This window comes from Pygocentrus nattereri, chromosome 2 (assembly GCF_015220715.1).
Source record: "Pygocentrus nattereri isolate fPygNat1 chromosome 2, fPygNat1.pri, whole genome shotgun sequence".
Classification (NCBI taxonomy): Eukaryota; Metazoa; Chordata; class Actinopteri; order Characiformes; family Serrasalmidae; genus Pygocentrus; species Pygocentrus nattereri.
The window spans coordinates 1,109,415-1,130,412 of record NC_051212.1 but is presented as its reverse complement, the minus strand read 5'-3'; the positions used below and the strand labels follow the sequence as shown (position 1 = coordinate 1,130,412).

The 20,998-nt window shown below is 42.5% G+C and overlaps 1 protein-coding gene and 1 pseudogene across 1 annotated transcript; one reads left to right on the top strand and one right to left on the bottom strand.

The window, feature by feature from the left end:
* Positions 1-20,998, top strand: part of LOC108413175 — a 250,452-nt pseudogene that overhangs the window by 174,164 nt on the left and 55,290 nt on the right.
* On the bottom strand, positions 5,233-12,061 carry LOC119261545 (NLR family CARD domain-containing protein 3-like). The gene is made up of 4 exons (XM_037532173.1): positions 11,981-12,061; positions 11,322-11,861; positions 7,056-9,026; positions 5,233-6,202 (listed from the first exon to the last, which is right to left on the bottom strand). Exons 1-4 carry the CDS (start codon positions 12,028-12,030, stop codon positions 5,947-5,949), a joined length of 2,817 nt encoding a protein of 938 aa, XP_037388070.1. The 5' UTR covers positions 12,031-12,061; the 3' UTR covers positions 5,233-5,946.

Genomic DNA, 20,998 nt, shown 5'->3' with positions numbered 1-20,998 from the left:
ATTGTCTTGTATTTTATTTGTCAGTATTTTTTAAAGCACTTTGTGAGTCACTCTGGAAAAGTGCTATATAAATAAAGTTTTACTTACTTACTTATGTCTAATGCAGCAATAAGACTTAATTTTATCCAATAACCCTGATAAAATGACTTCAATAGGTGTATTCAACCCTGGTTTCAGCAATCACTGCCCTATCGCAGGCATTAGAAGCACCAGCACAATATAGTCAGGCTCTTGGATGGTGGTTAGAAAATGTTTTAACATTTTAATGATCAAGCCTTTTTACATGACCTGGCACTCAGTGACATGTACTACACTTCTGAAATCCCAGATACTGATTTAGCGCTACAGCATTTAATCAAAACTTTCCTGTCAGTGGTAAACAAGCATGCACCCTCCCTATAAAAACATGAGAATTGGAGCTAGTTCAAACCCCTGGTTGAGTCTAGAAATATCTTCCTTGCTCAGTACAACAAATAAAGCATGGGCCCTAGTGGGAAGAAATTATGACAGAGACCATTGGCTTACCTTTAGGCAGCTAAGAAACAAATGTGCTTCTTATATCAGAAAAGCTCATTTTACCTACAGATATTTACAACTTCAGCTACAAATTTCTCTAAATTCTGGAAGACAATTATTTTCTTCAGGAACAAATCAATGTCCTATAATTAATGATCAACAGTTTACTGATCAGAAGGAGATTTGCCAAGCACTTAATATTCATTTTGCAGCTGCTGGACACTAACATGGAAGCACCTCTTAATGAAATAGATACACCCTCCACTGTAAGACATGGTCTCTTTACAATTCACATTTTCTCTTCTAACTTACTGCCAAAAGCACTTGGCACCATCAATACTAAAAAAAAAAAAAATACAGGAGAGGATAATCTGCAATCTGGACCTCTTTTTTTCTAAGGCTTACAACTATTATTATTATCAATTATTTTAGAATATTATCTCAAAATTGTCATGCTTAGCCAAGATCTTAGAATCCTTAGTGAATGATCAACTCATGGCATTTCTTCATAGAAATTCAAGATTATCAGACTATCAATCTGGCTTCATAGAAAAGCACAACATAATATCTGCAGCCACTCTCATTTTAAATCTCATCTTTTCAGTGCCGTTGATAAAAAGAAACAATGTGTAGCCATGTTCAGTGATTCTTCTAAAGCCAAAGATACAGTTGATCATTCCCTACTCTTGAAAAGTCTACAAAATATTGATTTCAACCTCTGTGCTACTAACTGGATTAGAAACTATCACTTTGATGGACAGCAGCATGCAGCCCTGGGACAAAGTAAACCAGAGCTAAATGCCCTCTAATCAGCTCTTAGTTGGTTCAGTCCATAGAAATCTTATGCGGTTAAATAGGCATTAAGGATCCTACGAGTTTAAATAGACACAAATAATGATAACGCATGATTTATACATATTTACATTTTGCTTGCATCTTCTGAAAACCATTGAAGAAACTTCCAATAAAAATAGGAGGTCCCTCAAGGTTCGATCCTCAGACCAAAATTATTTAATATTTATATAAATAAATTAACTTTTAGTTTCTAACTACTGCCATACAGCCTGCAACTGCTTTATTTGATTTTACTTTTAAAATGACTTTCGGTATGTGTTAGCTATGCCTTTTTATTATTATTTTTTATTTATTCTTTATTCTTTTTTTAACTTATTTTATTCTTTTTATTTTTTTTTTCAACTTATTGTCTAACATTTTCTATTTCACTAATTTATGTTTTTATGTACCCTCTGATTATAAAGTTTTACTATTATGATTTTTTATTATAACATTTGATTTATTCTTACTAAACAACTTCTCTATCTGTGATTTCTGTATTGCTCGACATTGTCATTTTTTTTTTACAGTGAGCCTGAATTTGACATCTCTGCAGTTAATGAGGGCAAGCAGCTTGGCATCATGGTTATGGCCTGCTTCCAGCTATGTATCACAACACACAACAACTAATGTAACACAAATGGCAAAGGGCTTTACTGAGATGCTTAGGATCAATGCAGAGTCACAACTTGTTTGGTTTCTTAACAATTACTATATTGCTGATCCACTCTGTGGTCTCTGTCATTGTGTGTCATTATATGGCCATCTGCCTGATGCTGATTGATCTGCGCTTTGACAACATTCTGCATGGTCACTGGGACATTTCTAGGGGCCCACTGCATTGGTTTTACACAGTGCACATCACCAGGTACTGTCTCAACTGGGCAAAAAACATAATGGTACATAATCAGCAGCATTTCCTTACTCAACGGTCATGAACGATTTGTCGCAGTAAATGATAAAGTATTCAAACTAGCTGGACTATGAACTGAATGAGGTCCAAGTGTTCACACGTGGACCCTGAAAGAGTTGGTCTATCTCGACTACTTCGAATTCCAATTTGTGCATTTTGCCATGCACAATACACGCCATTGCAAACACTCCAAGCGAGGGCATGGACTGCCTAGAATATAGTGTTGCTCGGGAGTAATGAAGCTTTTTGTGTGCAAGTCTCATTTTATCTTTAAAGCTCATTATACCACTTGTGATGCCAGTGTCTAGCTGGCACTGCTGAGATGTGTGCTGTATCTGTAATTTGACATACCACTTTTTACCTTTTGCTTGCATTGAGCCAATGCAGGGATATATAGCTCTTTGCTCAAAGCTAGGTTTGAATCCAGCCTAGTGTGATCATCTGCATGTAACTTGATTTCTGATTGCTTTTTTTCCTTTTCAGGACGATCCTAACAAAACAGTTGTAAGTGCTGCATGCCTTACAGTGTTTTCTGAATGCAAGGCAGTGTTCCTTCCCAGCTGTCTGATGATGGCTTACCTCACTGCTGATGCATTGCCTTTGCACGGTCTAGAAGTGTTCCGTCGAGAACCATGAATTTCATTCTCTTAGCAGTTAATTCTGCCATTCAGCATGCCTCAGTAGCACATCAAACACAAAAACACTGTTGTGTGAAACAGAATGATCGATTACAGGTGACTTAAATACTGTGGCACACATAAAGTCACTGTTTTCACTTTTATCAAAACAGCCAAAACTAATATATGAAAATATTAATGTATAAAATTATGTTTTTAGTATTTAAGTATAAACATGACCGATTACACATTTTTTTAACAGTATAATTTGTTTGAGGTTAGACATGTACAGTACTGTATGAAAGTCTTAGGCACCCAAGACACATTTTCAAAATCTACTTATTTGTGTGGTTTGTGTTTATTTGCTGAGAAACGAGTTAATATTTGAATAAACAAAATTTATAGAATACTTTTTAAATGAATTCATTTGAATTATTTGTTTATATATATATATATATATATATATATATATATATATATATATATATATATATATATATATAAAAAGCAGCTCCTGGTTTGACCAATCAGTGCTTCAGTAAATTGAGCTCATGATGTAATTGATGATATTAACGAGTCTCTGTGGCGGCTGTGAAGGTGTCCAGGAAAAATATGGACCCGAGAAATTCTTGTTACTTTTTATTGTTTTTTTGTTTATCTGAATTATGAATATGAATTTATTCTACTGTATATTGTGATAAACTCACTGCTGAGGTCAACTGTTTTTTAAAACTGATTATTTTAAAAATCAGGACACTGACACTTAAATCTCTGAGACTATAGCACAGGGGAACAGGTAATCACTGTAGAATGATCCAGCAGATTCGAATGCTGTATACTTAAAAACTATACTGCTGTCCTGAGACTTTTCCTTATTTGCCTTATTTATTAAACATTAGAAACTAAAACAGAAACATTTTTGAGACTTTTGAGACCCCTCATCAATAATAATCATAAATATAAAATATACTAAAAAGTCTGACTGGCCATCATGTGTGTACTATCTGTTAAAGGCTGTACTGGATCATAAGGTTATGTCCGTGCGTTGTGCTTGGACTTTGAAGATTGTAATTTTTAGATGCCCTCTAATCAGCTCTTAGTTGGTTCAGTCCATAGAAATCTTATGCGGTTAAATAGGCATTAAGGATCCTACGAGTTTAAATAGACACAAATAATGATAACGCATGATTTATACATATTTACATTTTGCTTGCATCTTCTGAAAACCATTGAAACCATACATGTGAAAATGGAACTAACTTTGCCACTTACAAGACTTCATTCACTCTTTTTTCACATTTCAGACTATTAGTTACAACCTCTCAGGTTAAGGTTTTCAAAAGCTTGATTTATAACCAGTCAAACTGTAGAATTTTATGGAGCAACAAACGAGAATAACTAGTTTACTGCCTGATCAGATCAGTCTGTTGCTGTAGAATCTGGCGTTATGGAAATACAGGTTAAATGCCTGATTTAAATATCTTTAGGCAAATGTTGCAGATCTCAGTTCTGCCAATAAAAATAAAATACTTTTAAAAATCCTATGGATTGGCTGAATAAAACACTATGATGTGTGTCTGGGCAGGAATGTCTTTAGAATTCTCTCTTAGCAGCAGCAATGCCTTCCCCCTTAACCCCAAATTAAAATCTATACTACTCATGTGGCATATTTAACATTAAAACAGCTAATTTTGGTGAAAGAGTTTGCATTTTAATGTAATCCTGCTGATAATCACTCTGTTTTTTTATAATGTACCTGTAATGGAATACAGATACCTTTTTTGCATCCTGATTACGTTCTGGGCAGCACACTGTCTGTGTTTACATGCATTTTTTGCCAATTGAACACATTTTGATTACAGATTAAGACTGAGGTGTTTATATGCTAATATGTTAACAGAGGCACTCTAGTAGGTCTCCTCCTCTCATATCAGAATCAGAATCAGAACCAAGCTTTATTGGCCAGGTCTGCTGCCCATACAAGGAACTTGGTTTTGGTTACAGGAGCTCACAGAGCGCAGTATGAGACAGACATTCACATGTAGGTAATAAGATAAAATAAATACAACAAAATAAAATAAAATCTGCATTCCTACCATCACTCACTAACATCTCAACCCCAATTGACCCCTCTGCAGACCTGATGATGTGTTGCAGCCTGTGGAGGTCATGCTCAGTGGCTGAGCTGCCCCACGCTGTGATGGATGTGGGGATGACATACTCTATGATGGCTGTGTAGAACCGCACCATCAGCTCCTGGGGCAGGTTGAACTTCCTCAGCTGACACAGGAAGTACATCTCTGCTGGGCTCACTTGATGATGGAGCTGATGTTGCTGTCCCACTTCAGATCCATGTCCAGGGTTTGCCGTTGTTATATTTTATGCAAGTCCTGGTGGGAACACAGATGTCTTCACAAAAGCTGATGTAGGATGTCACAGTATCCGTATATTCATCCAGACTTCCTGTAGCTCCTCAAACACACTCCAATCTGTTAATTCCACGCAGTCCTGAAGTCTTTCTTTAGCCTCGATGGTCCACCTCTTCACAGAGCTGACTACAGGTTTGGCACACTTGAGCTTCTGCCTATTGGTTGGAAGGAGGTGGATTAGTGAGTGATCAGAGAGGCCCAGAGAAGCACGGGGACAAGGTGATAGGCCTCTTAACACAGTGTAGCAGTGGTCTAAAATGTTGCTCTCCCTGGTGGGGCAGGCAACATGCAGTCTGTATTTAGGCAGTTCGCTGGTAAATTGTGCTCTGTTGAAGTCCCCTAAAATGATGAAAACAGAGTCTGTGTGTTTGAGCTCCATGCTGGTGATCTGGTCCGCGAGAGTGTGCAGAGCCTCCTGCCTGCCTGGGGTGGAATATAGACTCCTGTGAGTACGATAGACATAAACTCCATCGGAGTGTAAAATGGTTTACAGTTTATAAAAAGTGTTTCCAGGTTAGAGCTGCATGTTTTCTTTAACAGTGTGACATCTGTACACCAGCCTTGGTTGATGTAAAAGCAGATTCCACTGCCTTTCTTCTTGCCCGAGAGCTCCGTGGAGCGGTCCGCTCTGTAGAGGTTAAAGCCGTGGAGCTAGAGCGCGCTCCAGGGTCGACTCAGTGAAGCACAGCGCAGCAGAGAGAGAAAAGTCCTTGTTGGTCCTGTTTAGAAGGGAAAGCTCATCCAATTTATTCCCCAAGGAGTGAACATTCGCCATGTGAATGCTGGGGAGCGGAGTGCGAAGCCCACACTGCTGAAGTTTAACCAGCACTCCAGCGCGCCTCCCGCATCTACGCGTCCGCCGGCGTCTGCGCCTCCTGTAGAGAGCAGCCGCTCTGCTCACCAGAATGTCCAAAAACCAGGCAGAAAGAGAAAAGTCAGGAAAAATTCCTTGTGGCATGGACTGCCTGATGTTCAGCACATCTTCTGCGCTATATGTGAGTGAGACTGGTTCACATAGAACAGCCCAAACAAACAAACCCAAACAAAACACAACGGAGCTCCAAACCAGCGACATCTTGAAACAAAACATGAAAGCTGATGTACGCTGCACTGACCTGCAGGATGTGAGTGCGGCCTCCTGAATTAAATGTGGATGTGATTTGACAGTCACTTGTCTGTTCGCACGGACAGTTCTAGCCAGATGCCTGCAGTCACCATTGTTAAGAACCTATGTGCGGCCACTGAGTGGTAATACTTTCTATGACATATTCCTCATACACACATGACACTGTGGATTGAGGGATGTTAAATGCCTGCACAGCTTTGGAAATGGACTTTCCCATCTGTCTGGTACCTGCTACCAGGCCTCATGCAAACTCTGATCATTTGCATCGTCTTGCCATAAGCAAGCTAGCCAGTGTTCAACCTCACTCACCAGACGACGCCTCAACTTAAAACAAGTGTGAGCGTTCCCAAGCCATCCCTTGAGGTAAAGCCACTTCATAATCAATTTTCATACTAGTATCCCATGAATTTTGACATATATGGCATATGGCGTATACTCACTGTCCAATTTATCACAAAACACCAACACTATACTTCCACTAATTTTTCACTTTATTAGAAACACTTACTAAATTACTAAACATATATTTATATTTATTGTTATATATAATACATTTTAACTGATCAATTTTCAAATATTATAGTATTTGTTTTATTCATGTAGATGTAACAAACACTCACCGAGCTTTCCTGCAGACAGTCAGAACTGGGATCAGTCTCCTATAACCCTCCTGTGATGTATTGTACTTCTTCAGGTCCAGCTCATCCAGAACCTCCCCTGAGCTCAAGAGCATATAGGCTAGTGCTGAACACTGTCCAGGAGAGAGTTTCTTCTCTGAGCGTTTCTCTGAGGTTAGATACTCCTGAAGCTCTCTGGATACTGACTGATCATTCATCTCAAACAGACAGAGGAACAGATTGATGGATCTCTCAGTGGAGATGCGATACTGTTCATCAACATCTTTTTTGATTACGCTCTTGATGCACTCTATGATTTCCTCTGAGCTGCACTGTGTTGCGGTCAGTAGACCCTGTAAGCGTCTCTGATTGGACTCCAATGAGATGCCCAGAAGGAAACGGAGAAAAAGATCCAGGTGTCCATTCTGACTCCTTACTGCTTTAATCAATGCTCCAATTAACAACTCATTCAGTGAATCATTCTTAGACCACCTTCTGTTTGATGGGTTGAGTATCTGCAGTGGTTCTATCTTCTTGTTCTCATAACAGAGAAACACATAAACAGCAGCCAGGAACTCCTGAAAGCTCAGATGAACAAAGCAGTAGACCTTCCTCTGGTAAAGCACACATTCCTCCCTAAAGATCTCAGTGAAAATGCCAGAACACACTGAGGCCTCAGTGACATCAATGCTGCTCTCTCTCAGGTCCTCTTCATAGAACATCACATTGCCCTTCATCAGCTGTTTGAAAGCCAGTTCAGCCAGTTTCAGAAGAATGGTTCTATTGGACTCCAGCAGGTTCTTTGGGTCTCTCTCATCTTTCGCCTCATACTTCTCGTTCTTCATGTTGGTCTGAGTGAGCAGGAAGTGCGAGTACATTTCAGTCAGAGTTTTAGGAATTTCTGTACGATGCTGTTTGATGATCTGCTGAAGAACAGTGGCTGAGATCCAGCAGAAGACTGGAATGTGGCACATGATGTGGAGGCTCCTTGCTGCCTTAATGTGGGAGATGATTCTCTTGGCTTGGTCTTCATCAGTGATCCTCTTCCTAAAGTACTCTTCCTTCTGTGGGTCACTGAATCCCTGAATCTCTGTGAGACGGTTGATGTATTTAGGAGGGATCTGATTGACTGCTGCTGGTCGGGAGGTGATCCAGATCACAGCAGAGGAAAGTAGCTCTCCTTTGATGAGGTTGGTCATCAACACACCCACTGATGATGTCATGGTGATGTCAAATACTTTCTCACACTCTTCAAAGTCCAGTCGAATTCTGCTTTCATCCAGACCATCAAATATAAACACAGCTTTGATCTGATCATAAATCTCTGGGTCCAGATCTTTGAGCTCAGGATGGAAGGCACACAGAAGTCCATGAAGACTGTATCGATCATCTTTAATCAGGTTCAGCTCCCGGAATGGAAGCACAATCATGAGCTCTACATCCTGATTGGCTTTTCCTTCAGCCCAGTCCAGAATGAACTTCTGCACTGAGACAGTTTTTCCAATTCCGGCGATGCCTTTAGTCAGAACTGTTCTGAGCTTCTGCTCTTCTGGTCTGTGATCTTCTCTTTCTCTGTGTCTGAGACTGTCAGCCTCCACAGCTCTAATGTTCTCTTCTCGTGTTTCTCCTTCAGGACCTTGTAGAGGTTGAAAGATGTCTGAGCAGTCGATTGGAGAGTCTTGGGAACGTCTCCCGGGTGTTTTCTCCATCTGTAGAACCTCATGTTCTTCATTCACTCCTTCTCTCTCTCCCTCTATGATGTAGAGCTGAGTGTAAACCCTTTTCAGGAGGGTTTTATTCTCTCCTGTTCTGATTCCCTCAAATAAGCTCTCGTACTTGTTCTTCATGCTGGTTTTGTGTCTCTGTAAGACTCTGTGTAGAACCTCATCCACTGGTTGGTAAGAATCCTGATTCAGGTCTCCAGTTTCCTCCAACAAAAGGTTTATCTGCAGTGCAGGTCCTGTGGAGCTCAGCCTGAAGGGATTAAACACAGTAACAGAAACATCAGCACAAATAACCATAATAACAGCTTACAACAAAGATGACTGATGAAACTACTTTGTCATGTAATATTTTAATGTAGTTATAACTGAATTATACTTTAAAGTCATTTGTATCTAACTGAAAAGCTCCTTCTACAGGTCTGACTCAGGTTCCCATGATGAACTTCATGTCTTTCATTAAGAAACAAACTGTTCCAAACGCTGAGTGAGCACATACGCATTCAGGCACTGCTGGGCAGCTGAGATTACTTACTTACCAAAATATGACACTCAGAGTACCGAAGTGTTTTCACATATTTAACAACTAAGACATTCTGAATGGGCTGCTGTTACGTCCCTATGGCGTATGTTTGTTTTATTCTTTCTCTTCTTTCTCTCTCTTTCTTACTTTTTTCTTTTTTTTTCTTGTGATCCGTTAGCGTTTTTACCTCCTCTAGTTAGATTTAAGTTTTGCTTATTAATTTGACATTAGACCCCCCCCCCCCCCCCCCAACTTCTTTCCTGTGCTGAATAAAAAAGTAAGCAGTAAAGAAATGAACAAATGAAACCACAAGACCCGAAGCTTTGAAACATGGATCTATGTCTTTTTTTCTATTTTTAATGCTGTGACCTCAGTAGACCCCAGACAAATAGTTCACAGGCTGTAACACCACAAAATATTTTATAATATCTTTATAATGGTTTGACTGTATGTTTTATATATGTAAATCTTGGCTAGCCCGTTTTTGACTCTGAGTTTTGGACTTTGGCTTGGATTTTTTGTCTTTTTGGCCTCTGACCCTCTGTTCTGCCCCACCCTGAATCTGTTTTTGGACCTTTGTCTGTCACAATAAACCCTGCTCATGGATCCTACCAACCAGCCTAGTCAACTAACATTACAATAACAAATATTCTGCTTTGCATATGCTGGACTGTCCTTCTCCACTGCTGAGATTTAATGTCACAGTCAGGGAAGAACAAGAAATCTGTGTGCCTTACATTTTAAGCCTTAGGACAAAATGGTAGGTCACTTGTAGTCTTCATAACTTCAGAACATTTTAAGCCACGGACACGATACACATATCAGTGCATTCAGCAGACCTGCCCCCAACTAATTATTCATTAATAATTAACATCGAGCTGTGAGATCAGCAAAACTGACTAATTTGGCTCAGCAAATCAACCAAAATCCTGATAATATTGCTCTGCTTTATTCCAACAAAGGGTTAAAACAGCGATATGATTCACAATCAGAAGCCTCATCAGACTCGGCCATTACAATACAGAGTGACTTCATCCAGCTGTGATCGTCCATCAGCCAGATATTCAGCACCAAATTCACCCAAAACCTACTGTTATATTACTTCTCTGCTTTTGGCCTTTATATTACAAACTAAAAAGGTTAAAAACAGCGACGTGATTCACACCAGAACACTCAGAGGAACCGGCTCCAACACCCCACAACCCAGAAATACAGCACAAACACAGCCATAACCACTGTAAGACCTGCTATTAGCTCTCTGCTTTAGCCTTCATTTGGCAACAAAAGGTTTAAGAACAGCGACACACATCACTTTGACCTTCAGGACTTACCCTGTGTGTGTCCAGAGAGACTCCATGGATTATTAAAAATCTGCTATTAAATACACAGCTCAGTTTGTAATTAAAAATAAATCCGGTCTTGCTGTATATCAGAGTTTTAGCACTGAGTCTGAATCCAAGAGGACAGAAGATCAATAAACATCACGTCTGCCAATTGTTTATTTTTACTCATGATAACCAGCAGAATAAATCACCATCAACATTATTGCACTTCCAGCTCAGAGACACTCCAGACTAACCATTTCTGAAAAGGTATCTGAGGTGCTACTTGTTTTCAAGATCTGTACTTGAAGAAATACACAAAATCTTGCGGTTGCTCGGTAAATTTTTGATCAAAAACGACCCAAATTCCTAAAGATATCAATTCATTTAGCATTTACATGTCAAACAATTACGTATCTGTGTAGCCCAAGGTCTCCTGAAAATAAGACATGGCATGTGTGACTCTCTCATGTGAATAATTTAACTGCAACTGCACAAAATATAAAAATAGAAATAAATTAATTAATTTAAAAATTCCCCAAAATTTTAGGGTTCTCAGGGTTAAGTTCAACCAGGACCACTTTGTGCCTCAACTAATTGTAAGCATAGCAGCTGATAACAGCAGGCGATTTGAGATTGTGGCCTACGCTTGATTTCTTTAACTGTTCACCATTGAGTGTCATAGTGAAGGAGAATTACTCACTCTGGGTCAGAGGGAACAGGTCCTCTCCTGAATGCAGAAGGCTCAGGCATGGACCAATCAGTCTTCATAGACACACAGCTGGGTTCTCCTCCTCCTCCTCTCCTGAATGCAGGAGGCTCAGGCATGGACCAGTCAGTCTTCACAGACACACAGCTGGGTTCTCCTCCTCCTCTCCTGAATGCAGGAGGCTCAGGCATGGACCAGCCAGTCTTCACAGACACACAGCTGGGTTCTCCTCCTTCTTTGCTGAATGCAGGAGGCTCAGGCATGGACCAGTCAGTCTTCACAGACACACAGCTGGGTTCTCCTCCTCCTCTCCTGAATGCAGGAGGCTCAGGCATGGACCAGTCAGTCTTCATAGACACACAGCTGGGTTCTCCTCCTTCTTTGCTGAATGCAGGAGGCTCAGGTATGGACCAGTCAGACTTCATAGACACACAGCTGGGTTCTCCTCCTCTGCTGAATGCAGGAGGCTCAGGCATGGACCAGTCAGTCTTCACAGACACACAGCTGGGTTCTGGAGATCTTGCATGCTTTAACCTGAAAGCATGATGAGAGTGAAGTGTTAAAGAAATATTGTTCAGTTTCAAATAGTGTTTTATTGTAATACATTTTAAAATTTCCATCTTTATATAAAAAGTGCTGATAAAGTTACTCACGGTGGATCAGAGGTTCCTCCTCCACTGCTGGAGTGCTGAAGCTCCATCATGTAGAAGTTACCCTGGATTTCTCTCTGAGATCTACTTAGACACAGAAAACAAACACAGGGTGATGATCACACTCACTGTCAGATCGTGAGCTTGTTGTAGACTACTCTTGTTTCTGTAGCCCCTCCCTCTGCTGGGCCCCAGGTCTTCTTCTTTTGGATGAAGGACGGTTGGCAGGCTGTGGTGCATTACTGCCACCTACTGAGGGCTAGCTACACTCTTCCTCATGTTTCAGCAAAGTTCATCAGTCAGTGAGCAAAAAAACCTTTTCCCCAAAAATCAAGCCAAATCAGTTCAAGTTAAACTAGTTATAACATGTTCAAAGCCACAAACATCCTCATATGACTAATACCACTTTCAGTAGATCCTAAGCTTATAAGGGATACTCACTGGAACCTGAGGCTCGAGGCTCAACGCTCCACCCGCAGTGACAAGTCAAAATAAATAAGCAAATACATGAACTTATGAACCAATGAAAAGTAAGAAACTTCAGCACAGCTTTTACTTAAGTATATCAACAGGTTCAAAAGGAAAATGTAAAAGACACTGGGGTTGGGCAGTAATACGGTCAAATTAAGACGTCAGATTTCTGTTTCACATCTGAAGGCATGAATAAACATATTTCATCCACACTAATTGGTGGTGTGGGAGACTCCTGATAGATGGCACTAACAGAAAAAAGGGGGAAATCAGAGCCAGAAAAAACACCAAATGAGCTCAGCCACAAGTACCAGAACCACACTTTCTCCGCACACCACACGCTTCTGTTCAGCTGTCACTAAACTTTTTTTTTAACATTTATCAATAAATTGATAGATGATTCGACATTTATTTGATGGCTTATAAATTGCGTAATACTTCTTTTTATTTTGAAATAAACCTTGATGAGATGACCATTGTATACCTCGGTGAAACCTCTGAAAGGCATAAAAAACAGCCCAAGCCTAACAAGAGATGAAAGTTGATTTAGGAACTCTTAGACTTACACATTAAAATACCAAACAGCATTTACCAGGTCCCCATTCGTAATAGCAGGGATCAAATTCAAAATGAGTGAATATTTGTAAAAAGCATTAAAGTTTATCCGTTTGAACATTAAATATCTCGTCTTTGTAGTGTATTCAGCTGAATGTAGGTTGAAAAGGATTTGCAAATCATCGTATTCTGTTTTTATTTATGTTTTACACAACGTCCCAACATAATTTGAATTGGGGTTGTAGTTCATTAATAAAATGAGTTAATCTGTGTCTCCTTTCATCTCTTTACTTGCTTAGTTATTAAAGATAAATGCACTGCATTAACAGCATTTGGCCAAACAACCAAAACACTCTATTATCACAAATGAAAATGTGAATAGACCCGCACTAATTAGTTAAGCAAGTATTTTACATCTAAAATAGTTTTCCACAGTCAAAGTCCCATATATGTCAGTATTTTAGAGCAAGTGATAATGGATAATGGCCCTGAATTAAACTATCAAATATGACCAAGTTTTTACAGAACAGACAGTGAGAGTGCAAGGCTGTTCACAGGGTTTGTGAATCTCCAAAGTCTGATTTGATCTGCTTCTCTCTTTATGGTGCAGAGACCCCGTGAATGACTGACAGATCAAACAGGGCTGTGTTTATCAACCTGATCTGAGCCTCTCTGTCAGCTTGTTTCGTTTAATGCAGTGAAGTCAGAGGCTTCAGTGTGACAGAGCTGTATGGAGAGTCATTCACACCGAGCTCTGTCAGACAGCATATGACGTATAACAACCCTATGAACGAAAGTGGTGATGATGATGATGAAGACAGTTTGAACCTGGTTTCATTCAGTCACTGTCAAGCTTTAGACAAGAAATGCATAACAGTCAAGAATGACGTCCAGGCAACCAGGGCAAAGGAAACACGCCGGTATTTGCAGCTGGGCGTGACTGCGTTTCAGAGCGAGAGCTGACAGAAGTCAGAACCGCTGAAAGCAAGCCAGCTTTACCACGGTGCTCCACAGAGCTGTAAGTTTAAAGATAACACGGAAACAATGAAACAGACAGTGGACTAAAAGAGAAGCGATATTACAACCACATAAGTAACAACATTACACAGCGTGTGTAAACACTCACGAACCCTTCAGCCACTGCAGAGGCAGGAAAAGAGGGTTGAAAACCTGCACCACGTCCAAACAGGCAGGAAAGGCATCACATTTCCCCCTGTATGCACACAACGTGGGTTACAAGATCACGCCTAAAAATAGTGACCTGCTGCCAGAGCTACCAACACTGCTGGGTCCTACTGCCGCTCTATTAGCCATCAACACTGCTGGGTCCTACTGCCGCTCTGTTAGCTACCAACACTGCTGGGTCCTACTGCCACTCTATTAGCTACCAACACTGCTGGGTCCTACTGCCGCTCTGTTAGCTACCAACATTGCTGGGTCCTACTGCCGCTCTGTTAGCTACCAACACTGCTGGGTTCTACTGCCGCTCTACTAGCTACTAACACCGCTGGGTCCTACTGCCTCTCTTACTAGCTACCAAGACTGCTGCGTCCTAATGCCGCTCTGTTAGCTACCGACACTGCTGGGTCCTACTGCCGCTCTGTTAGCTACCAACACTGCTGGGTCCTACTGCCGCTCTGTTAGCTACCAACACTGCTGGGTCCTACTGCCGCTCTGTTAGCTACCAACACTGCTGGGTCCTACTGCCACTCTACTAGCTACTAACACCGCTGGGTCCTACTGCCTCTCTTACTAGCTACACTGCTACTGCGTCCTATTGCCACTCTGTTAGCTACACTGCTACTGGGTCCTTCTGCCACTCTGTTAGGTACCAACACTGCTGGGTCCTACTGCCGCTCTGTGAGCTCCACTGCTACTGGGTCCTACTACTGCACTTTTAGCTACACTGCTACTGGGTCCTACTGTGACGTTCATTACAAAAGGGATAATGCACACTAAAATAGGGTTATATAAAATTACCCTTTAATCATCGACTACGCCACCCAAGGAATTTCACCTCCGGAAATAATTAGTAATTCTAGCCACAAGAAAAACTCAGGTTCCTTTGTCTAAGACAGAGACATGTTTTCCACAAGTCAGTTTTTTTATTTTCAGAAAATACTTTTATTTCATGTCAACATTCATTTCAAAAACTCCAATAGCTATCTAAAACTATAAAAATACTTAGCTGCAGCTGTTAAATTAAATCAACACTTGTCTAAAAAAGCATGGAAAATGATCCCATATTAGGGACTGGAAACTAGAAAGTTAGCTACCACCGCAATTTATTGAAAAAGAAAAAGCATAGAGAGATTCCTAAACAAAAAAACAAAACCAATTAGAGTCACAAGAAAACAGAATAACTAAATAAACAAACCCAAAACTGAAAACATACCCAAATAAACCACTCACATAACAAAAATAAAATTAAACAGTAGGAAAAACGATACAAATAAGAGCTACAAGCCAAACCAAAATAAGGCCTGCGCTTCAAAGAAAATAAAGAATAATTAAACTAAAAAAAATACACAGATAAATAAAGAAATAATTAACTAAACTAAGCCCAAAATATTAACAAAAATATAATCTAACGAATTTCGAAAAATAGAAACAAAAAACCCAACACAAGAGTCAGAAAAAATAAATAAATAACCTTAACACAAAAAAAACGGAAATCTCCAAAGGAGATAACCCACGTCTGGGCAAAAAAAAAAAAAAAAAAAGTAAACAAACAACTACCCAAAAACAAATAAATAACCAAGGGAATAGCAAATTAACAACTAGTCTTCAAGTAGCACCTTAAAAAGATATACCGCTTCCCCAAAATATGGAGCAGAAGAGAAAAAAACGAAACCAAAAACATAAGAAAAACAGCAGCACCACAGAAGAAGGAGCAGCAGAGGGACATTAACCTCCTGTACCCGAGATTTACTCGGCCCACATCTAAAAAAAATACAAATATTAATTACACACTACTCTCGACCAGGATAATCTAGCAATAAAAAAAAATCTCAGGACATACCAATGATATGAAGCGCGACATCGATCAAAGAATAGGAGCAGCAGCTGCGGGACAATTCTAGCGGAATAATTAAAGAGTAAATACACTAGCTAAAACATTCTTAATAATAAATAAATGGACTATTCCTACCTGAGGTAAAGCCGTGGAACAGCAAAATAGTGGAGATGTAAGGCAACAAAGCAATGAAGAGGCAGAGTAAAAACTAAATGGAGGCCTTGGACCACAGCACCACACCAACACTGCAATCACTAACAAATAAATACAAAATCACCTCATTACTTCACACACTACAAACCCACACACCAACAAAAGAGAGAACACCACCCATGGTCCTACCTGACTTGAATAAAACATGCCAATTGTTGCAGTTGTGCCTCACTGCACCACGTCAAACCACGCAGCAACCCACGGGCCAAACCGACCGGAAGGTCAAATTCACCGGCAAAAAGAGGGGGGGAGGGGCAAGCAGGGCAGAGGACTCCCTAAGCCCTCCTTTTTATAGGGTCACAGTGACGTCCCAATATTAACCCATACCAGTAGTATTAAATGAGAATAAGTGAACAAGAACACCATCTGCCACATTCTGCCCCCATTTCTTTAAATCGGCGCCTGACGATTAGCCGCTAAACTGTTAGTTCCATGGCCTGAAGAGGGTAGACCCCTCACTAGGCACCACTCTTACTAAATTATTAGACCCTGTGCCCGGTGGACCCACAGATCTAGGAAGGTGGTGAATATTAGGGTGCTGTCCAGCTGTGGTATGTGTAGTACGCCGCGAAGCCAGCAAACTAAAAGGTTGTTCCCTTGAAGAGGACATGACTGGGAGGGAGCTAGTCACCCCTTGGTCCAACCTTGGTCCAGCCACCACATCTTCACCAACTAACCCCATCTCCACATTGAGGTTTGGCGCAGAGCCTATTGGTGACCCACTCGGGACTGCAGAGACAGCACAAGGAGGAGCCTTAGAAACCCACACACACAAGTCATCATCATCACTGACTGAATCGCCTTCCACTACCACTGGAGTGGGTGAAGGCCCACCCGATGGGGCAGGCAAGGGCACTGAGTGTACCCTGGCCTTTAACATGCTTCTATGTACATGTCTTACCTGCTGCGGATGTTCCACCGATGCTATGGTATACACAGCCCCCTCCCCAGCTGGTGCCTTCAACACCCGATAGACAACAGAACTCCAAACGTCTTGAATTTTATGACGACCTCTCCAGCTATTATGCCTCAAGTACACCAACTGACCAACCTGCAGGGGTGCCTCACGCACCCTCTGATCATAACGTTCCTTTCGACGTCCAGCTGCTTGCAACAATCTGTCCCGGGCACCCTCAAAGGCAACTTTAAGGTGGGCCTGATGCTCTGACACCCAATCATGCACATCTCCAGACACAGGCTCCGACACTCGACCGAGGAGAAAATCCACTGGGAGTCTAGCCTCCCTGCCAAACATTAAAAAGAAGGGCGATTCACCCGTACCCTGGTGAGGAGTGGTATTATAGCAAAAGAGAACTTGAGGTAAACAAGAAGGCCAATCCCGCTTCCTTGTGACAGGGAGGGTGCGCAACAGATTGTGAAGAGTCCTATTGAACCGCTCACACTGCCCATTCCCAGCAGGGTGATATGGGGTAGTCCGGGACTTCTCCACTCCATATAAACTACAAACCTGCTGGATTACAGAGTTCTCAAAACTCTTACCTTGGTCAGAGTGAATCCGACTGGGTATCCCAAATTTGTAAAACCATTCGGCTAAAAGAACCTGCCCCACTGTAGTGGCCCGCTGATCCCGAGTAGGGACTGCCACGGTGTACTTGCTGAACACATCAGTGAGTACCAACACATTCTCCAGACCATTTGCTGCCGGCTCTAAGATGGTAAAATCTATGGCCACAATTTCATTGGGTTTAGAAGCCAACAAATGCCCCATAAAACTATGTGGTCCTGACCCAGAATCCTTAGCCACTTGGCAGCGCTCACATTCTTGACACCACTGCTTCACATCTGAAGCCATTCCAGGCCAGTAACAGCGCTCCCTAACCAATTCCGAGGTCCGCTCTACACCCTGGTGGCCATGCTCCTGGTGTAAGGAGGTCAAAATATCCCCCTTGAGGGCTGCAGGCAGGAGAAGCTGCAAATTCTCCTCACCTCCCTCAGGGCGGAACACCCGGCGGAACAATACCCCATCTTGTTCGACCAGACGATCCCACTGACGCAAAAGGGCCAACACTGGCCGAGAAAGCTGTCGTCTCTCTTCTGGAGTGGGTTGCCTTTGTTCCTTCCAGAAGTGCCAGAGGTCCCTCAATACAGGATCTGCCCCTTGAAGTTGGCAAAGGTCTGATGGAGAGGAGCCAGGGAACACTGAAACTAAGGACTGGATGACAGGCACTCTATCCAAACCTGATACCTGCTGCAAAGAGGCCGGGATGACAGTGCCTGGCAAGATCTGCTCCGTCCAATTAGACCCCGGAGCATACTGCCGCGAAAGAGCATCAGCATTCCGGTTACTCCGACCTGACCGATACTTAATTTCAAAGTTAAAAGCAGCGAGCTGAGCCGCCCAACGGTGCTCCATAGCCCCTAATTTTGCGGTTTGAAGATAACTCAAGGGGTTGTTATCCGTAAACACAACACAGCGATGACCCAACAAATACTCCCGAAATTTTTCGGTCATGGCCCACTTCAGAGCCAGAAATTCTAATTTCATGGAGCTATAATTAGTCATGTTGCGCTCTGTAGGACGAAGGCCACGGCTGGCATAGGCCACCGGCCTAAGGCGACCATCCTGTTCCTGGGAAAGGACTGCCCCTAAACCGCTGTAACTAGCATCCACCTCCAAAATAAAGGGACGTGAAAAGTCGGCATAAGCCAACACGGGGGCAGAAACCAATTTTGCCCTCAAGGCCTCAAAGCTTTGCTCACACTCAGGCGTCCAAGCCTCACCCACAGTTTGACCAGACCCCTTCTTGGACTTGGTGCCAGCCAGTTTTGCCACCAATCTATGGAGAGGGCCAGCCAACTGGGCAAAACCCTCCACAAAACGCCGATAATAGCTGGCGAATCCCAGGAAAGAGCGTAACTCTGACACGGTTTGAGGCCGCCGCCACTGAGCCACGGCCTCAACCTTAGCAGGGTCAGTGGAAACCCCCTTGGCAGAAATAACATGCCCCAAATAACTAACCTCCTGCTGAAAGAAGGCACACTTCTCTAATTTAGCTTTTAATCCTTCCCTCTGGAGTCGGTCGAGAACAACCTCCAAACGCTGAATATGTTGAGAGACGGATGAGGAAAATACCACAATATCATCGAGGTACAAAAGCAATGACTGACACTGTTGGTCGCCAAACATCCTCTGCATGAGCCGTTGGAACGTGCTTGGGGCATTACAGAGACCAAAGGGCATACGATTCCACTCAAACAGACCAAAGGGAGTGCAGAAAGCTGTTTTGGGTTTATCCCTCTCAGTCACCGGGACCTGGTTATAGCCACTGGCCAAATCCAGAGTAGAAAACCACCGAGATCCGGACAAGGCATCCAGACTCTCCTCAATACGAGGCAGGGGGAAAGCATCCTTCCTAGTTTTACTATTCAGCTGGCGATAGTCCACGCACATACGCATACTCCCATCCTTCTTCTTTACCAGAACAATGGGAGATGCATATGGGCTACTGCTCTCCCGTATAATCTGAGCCTCAAGCAGCTGATTAATATGGGCTTTCACTACCTCATATTCTGATGGGGGAACCCGCCGATAACGCTGTCGCACTGGAACCTCATCCAGTAAAGGGATATCATGAGAGATGAGATTTGTGCAACCCAGGTCACTCTCATGAGCAGAAAACACTGTCTGAAACTTCTGTAGCAGAGACACAACCTCACTTCGTTCCTTCTCTGACAGCATAGACAAATCCAACGACTCAAGTTGTGTCTGTACAGAACTAGCAACCGCCTGTGAAGACATAGTTGCAGTAGCAAACCTCTGTTCCTCAACCCCAGAAGGAAGATTAATTACATAGGCAAGACTCAAGGAGCCTAACTGAACACAGGGATGCAGCAGCATCTCTGTGGTGCCTACATTGACCACAGGAACATAAACAGTACCTCTGACCACTGGCAGCAAACAAGGGGAGACCAGCAACCCTGCTGGTAACCCACTCTCAGGGGGTTCCAGCAATACCACCTCACCAGAGAAGTGCTCTGGACAAGTACTGGGCACCAGCTTCATAACACCACCTGGCACACGGATTGCACGGGCACCACGGACCCTGGCTTGGCCAGAAGGATTCCTGGAATTCTGAAAAACAGAGGAATGACATTGTTGCAGTGCATCCAAGACTGGACCTGGGGCCTGAGACACTGAAGGCAAACTGAACAAAGAAGAACCATGCACCCCAAACAACTCCTGGTAGCAGCGACTGTTAACATTCATGCCCAAAATACCAGGAGCTAACGAAGATGCCCCAGGTGGATCCTTAACCACCAAAATACCACACTGAGGGACAACTTTACCACACAAAACATCAAGCTCAAGATAGCCAATATAGGGGATATCAAGCCCATTGGCAGCTCGAAGACGCAGCCAGTGGCAAGACTGAAGACGATCAGGACCCCAAGACTGAAACTGCTCTAAAAATAAACTCTCTGTTATGGTGGACACCATGGACCCAGTATCCACCAAGCAAGTCACAGCTATCCCCCCAATAAAAACTGTAATATTAGGACAGAATGACATCAACCGGTGCACATTGTCCGCCTTTGAGCCCGAAAATGCCCCCTCTGAGCTTTGGCTCCGCAACTCAGTGGGCTTTAGTTTTCCTGCTGTGCAGCAGAAGGAAGTCTAGCCCTATTAAAACGAGCGCCAGACGGAATACTACTACGGGAGCTAACACGCTCCCCCTCACACTCCCTCGCCAAATGGCCAGGCTGTTGGCACCTATGACATACAACACGACCAGAAGGGGGTCGAT

Excerpts from the sequence above, each read along its gene's own strand:
- LOC119261545 (XM_037532173.1), bottom strand. The coding sequence starts at position 12,030 with ATGATGGAGCTTCAGCACTCCAGCAGTGGAGGAGGAACCTCTGATCCA. Across the intron at positions 11,862-11,980 it reads GGAGGAACCTCTGATCCACC|GTTAAAGCATGCAAGATCTC; the intron begins GTGAGTAACTTT and ends TCATGCTTTCAG. Across the intron at positions 9,027-11,321 it reads CCTGTTCCCTCTGACCCAGA|GCTGAGCTCCACAGGACCTG; the intron begins GTGAGTAATTCT and ends TAATCCCTTCAG.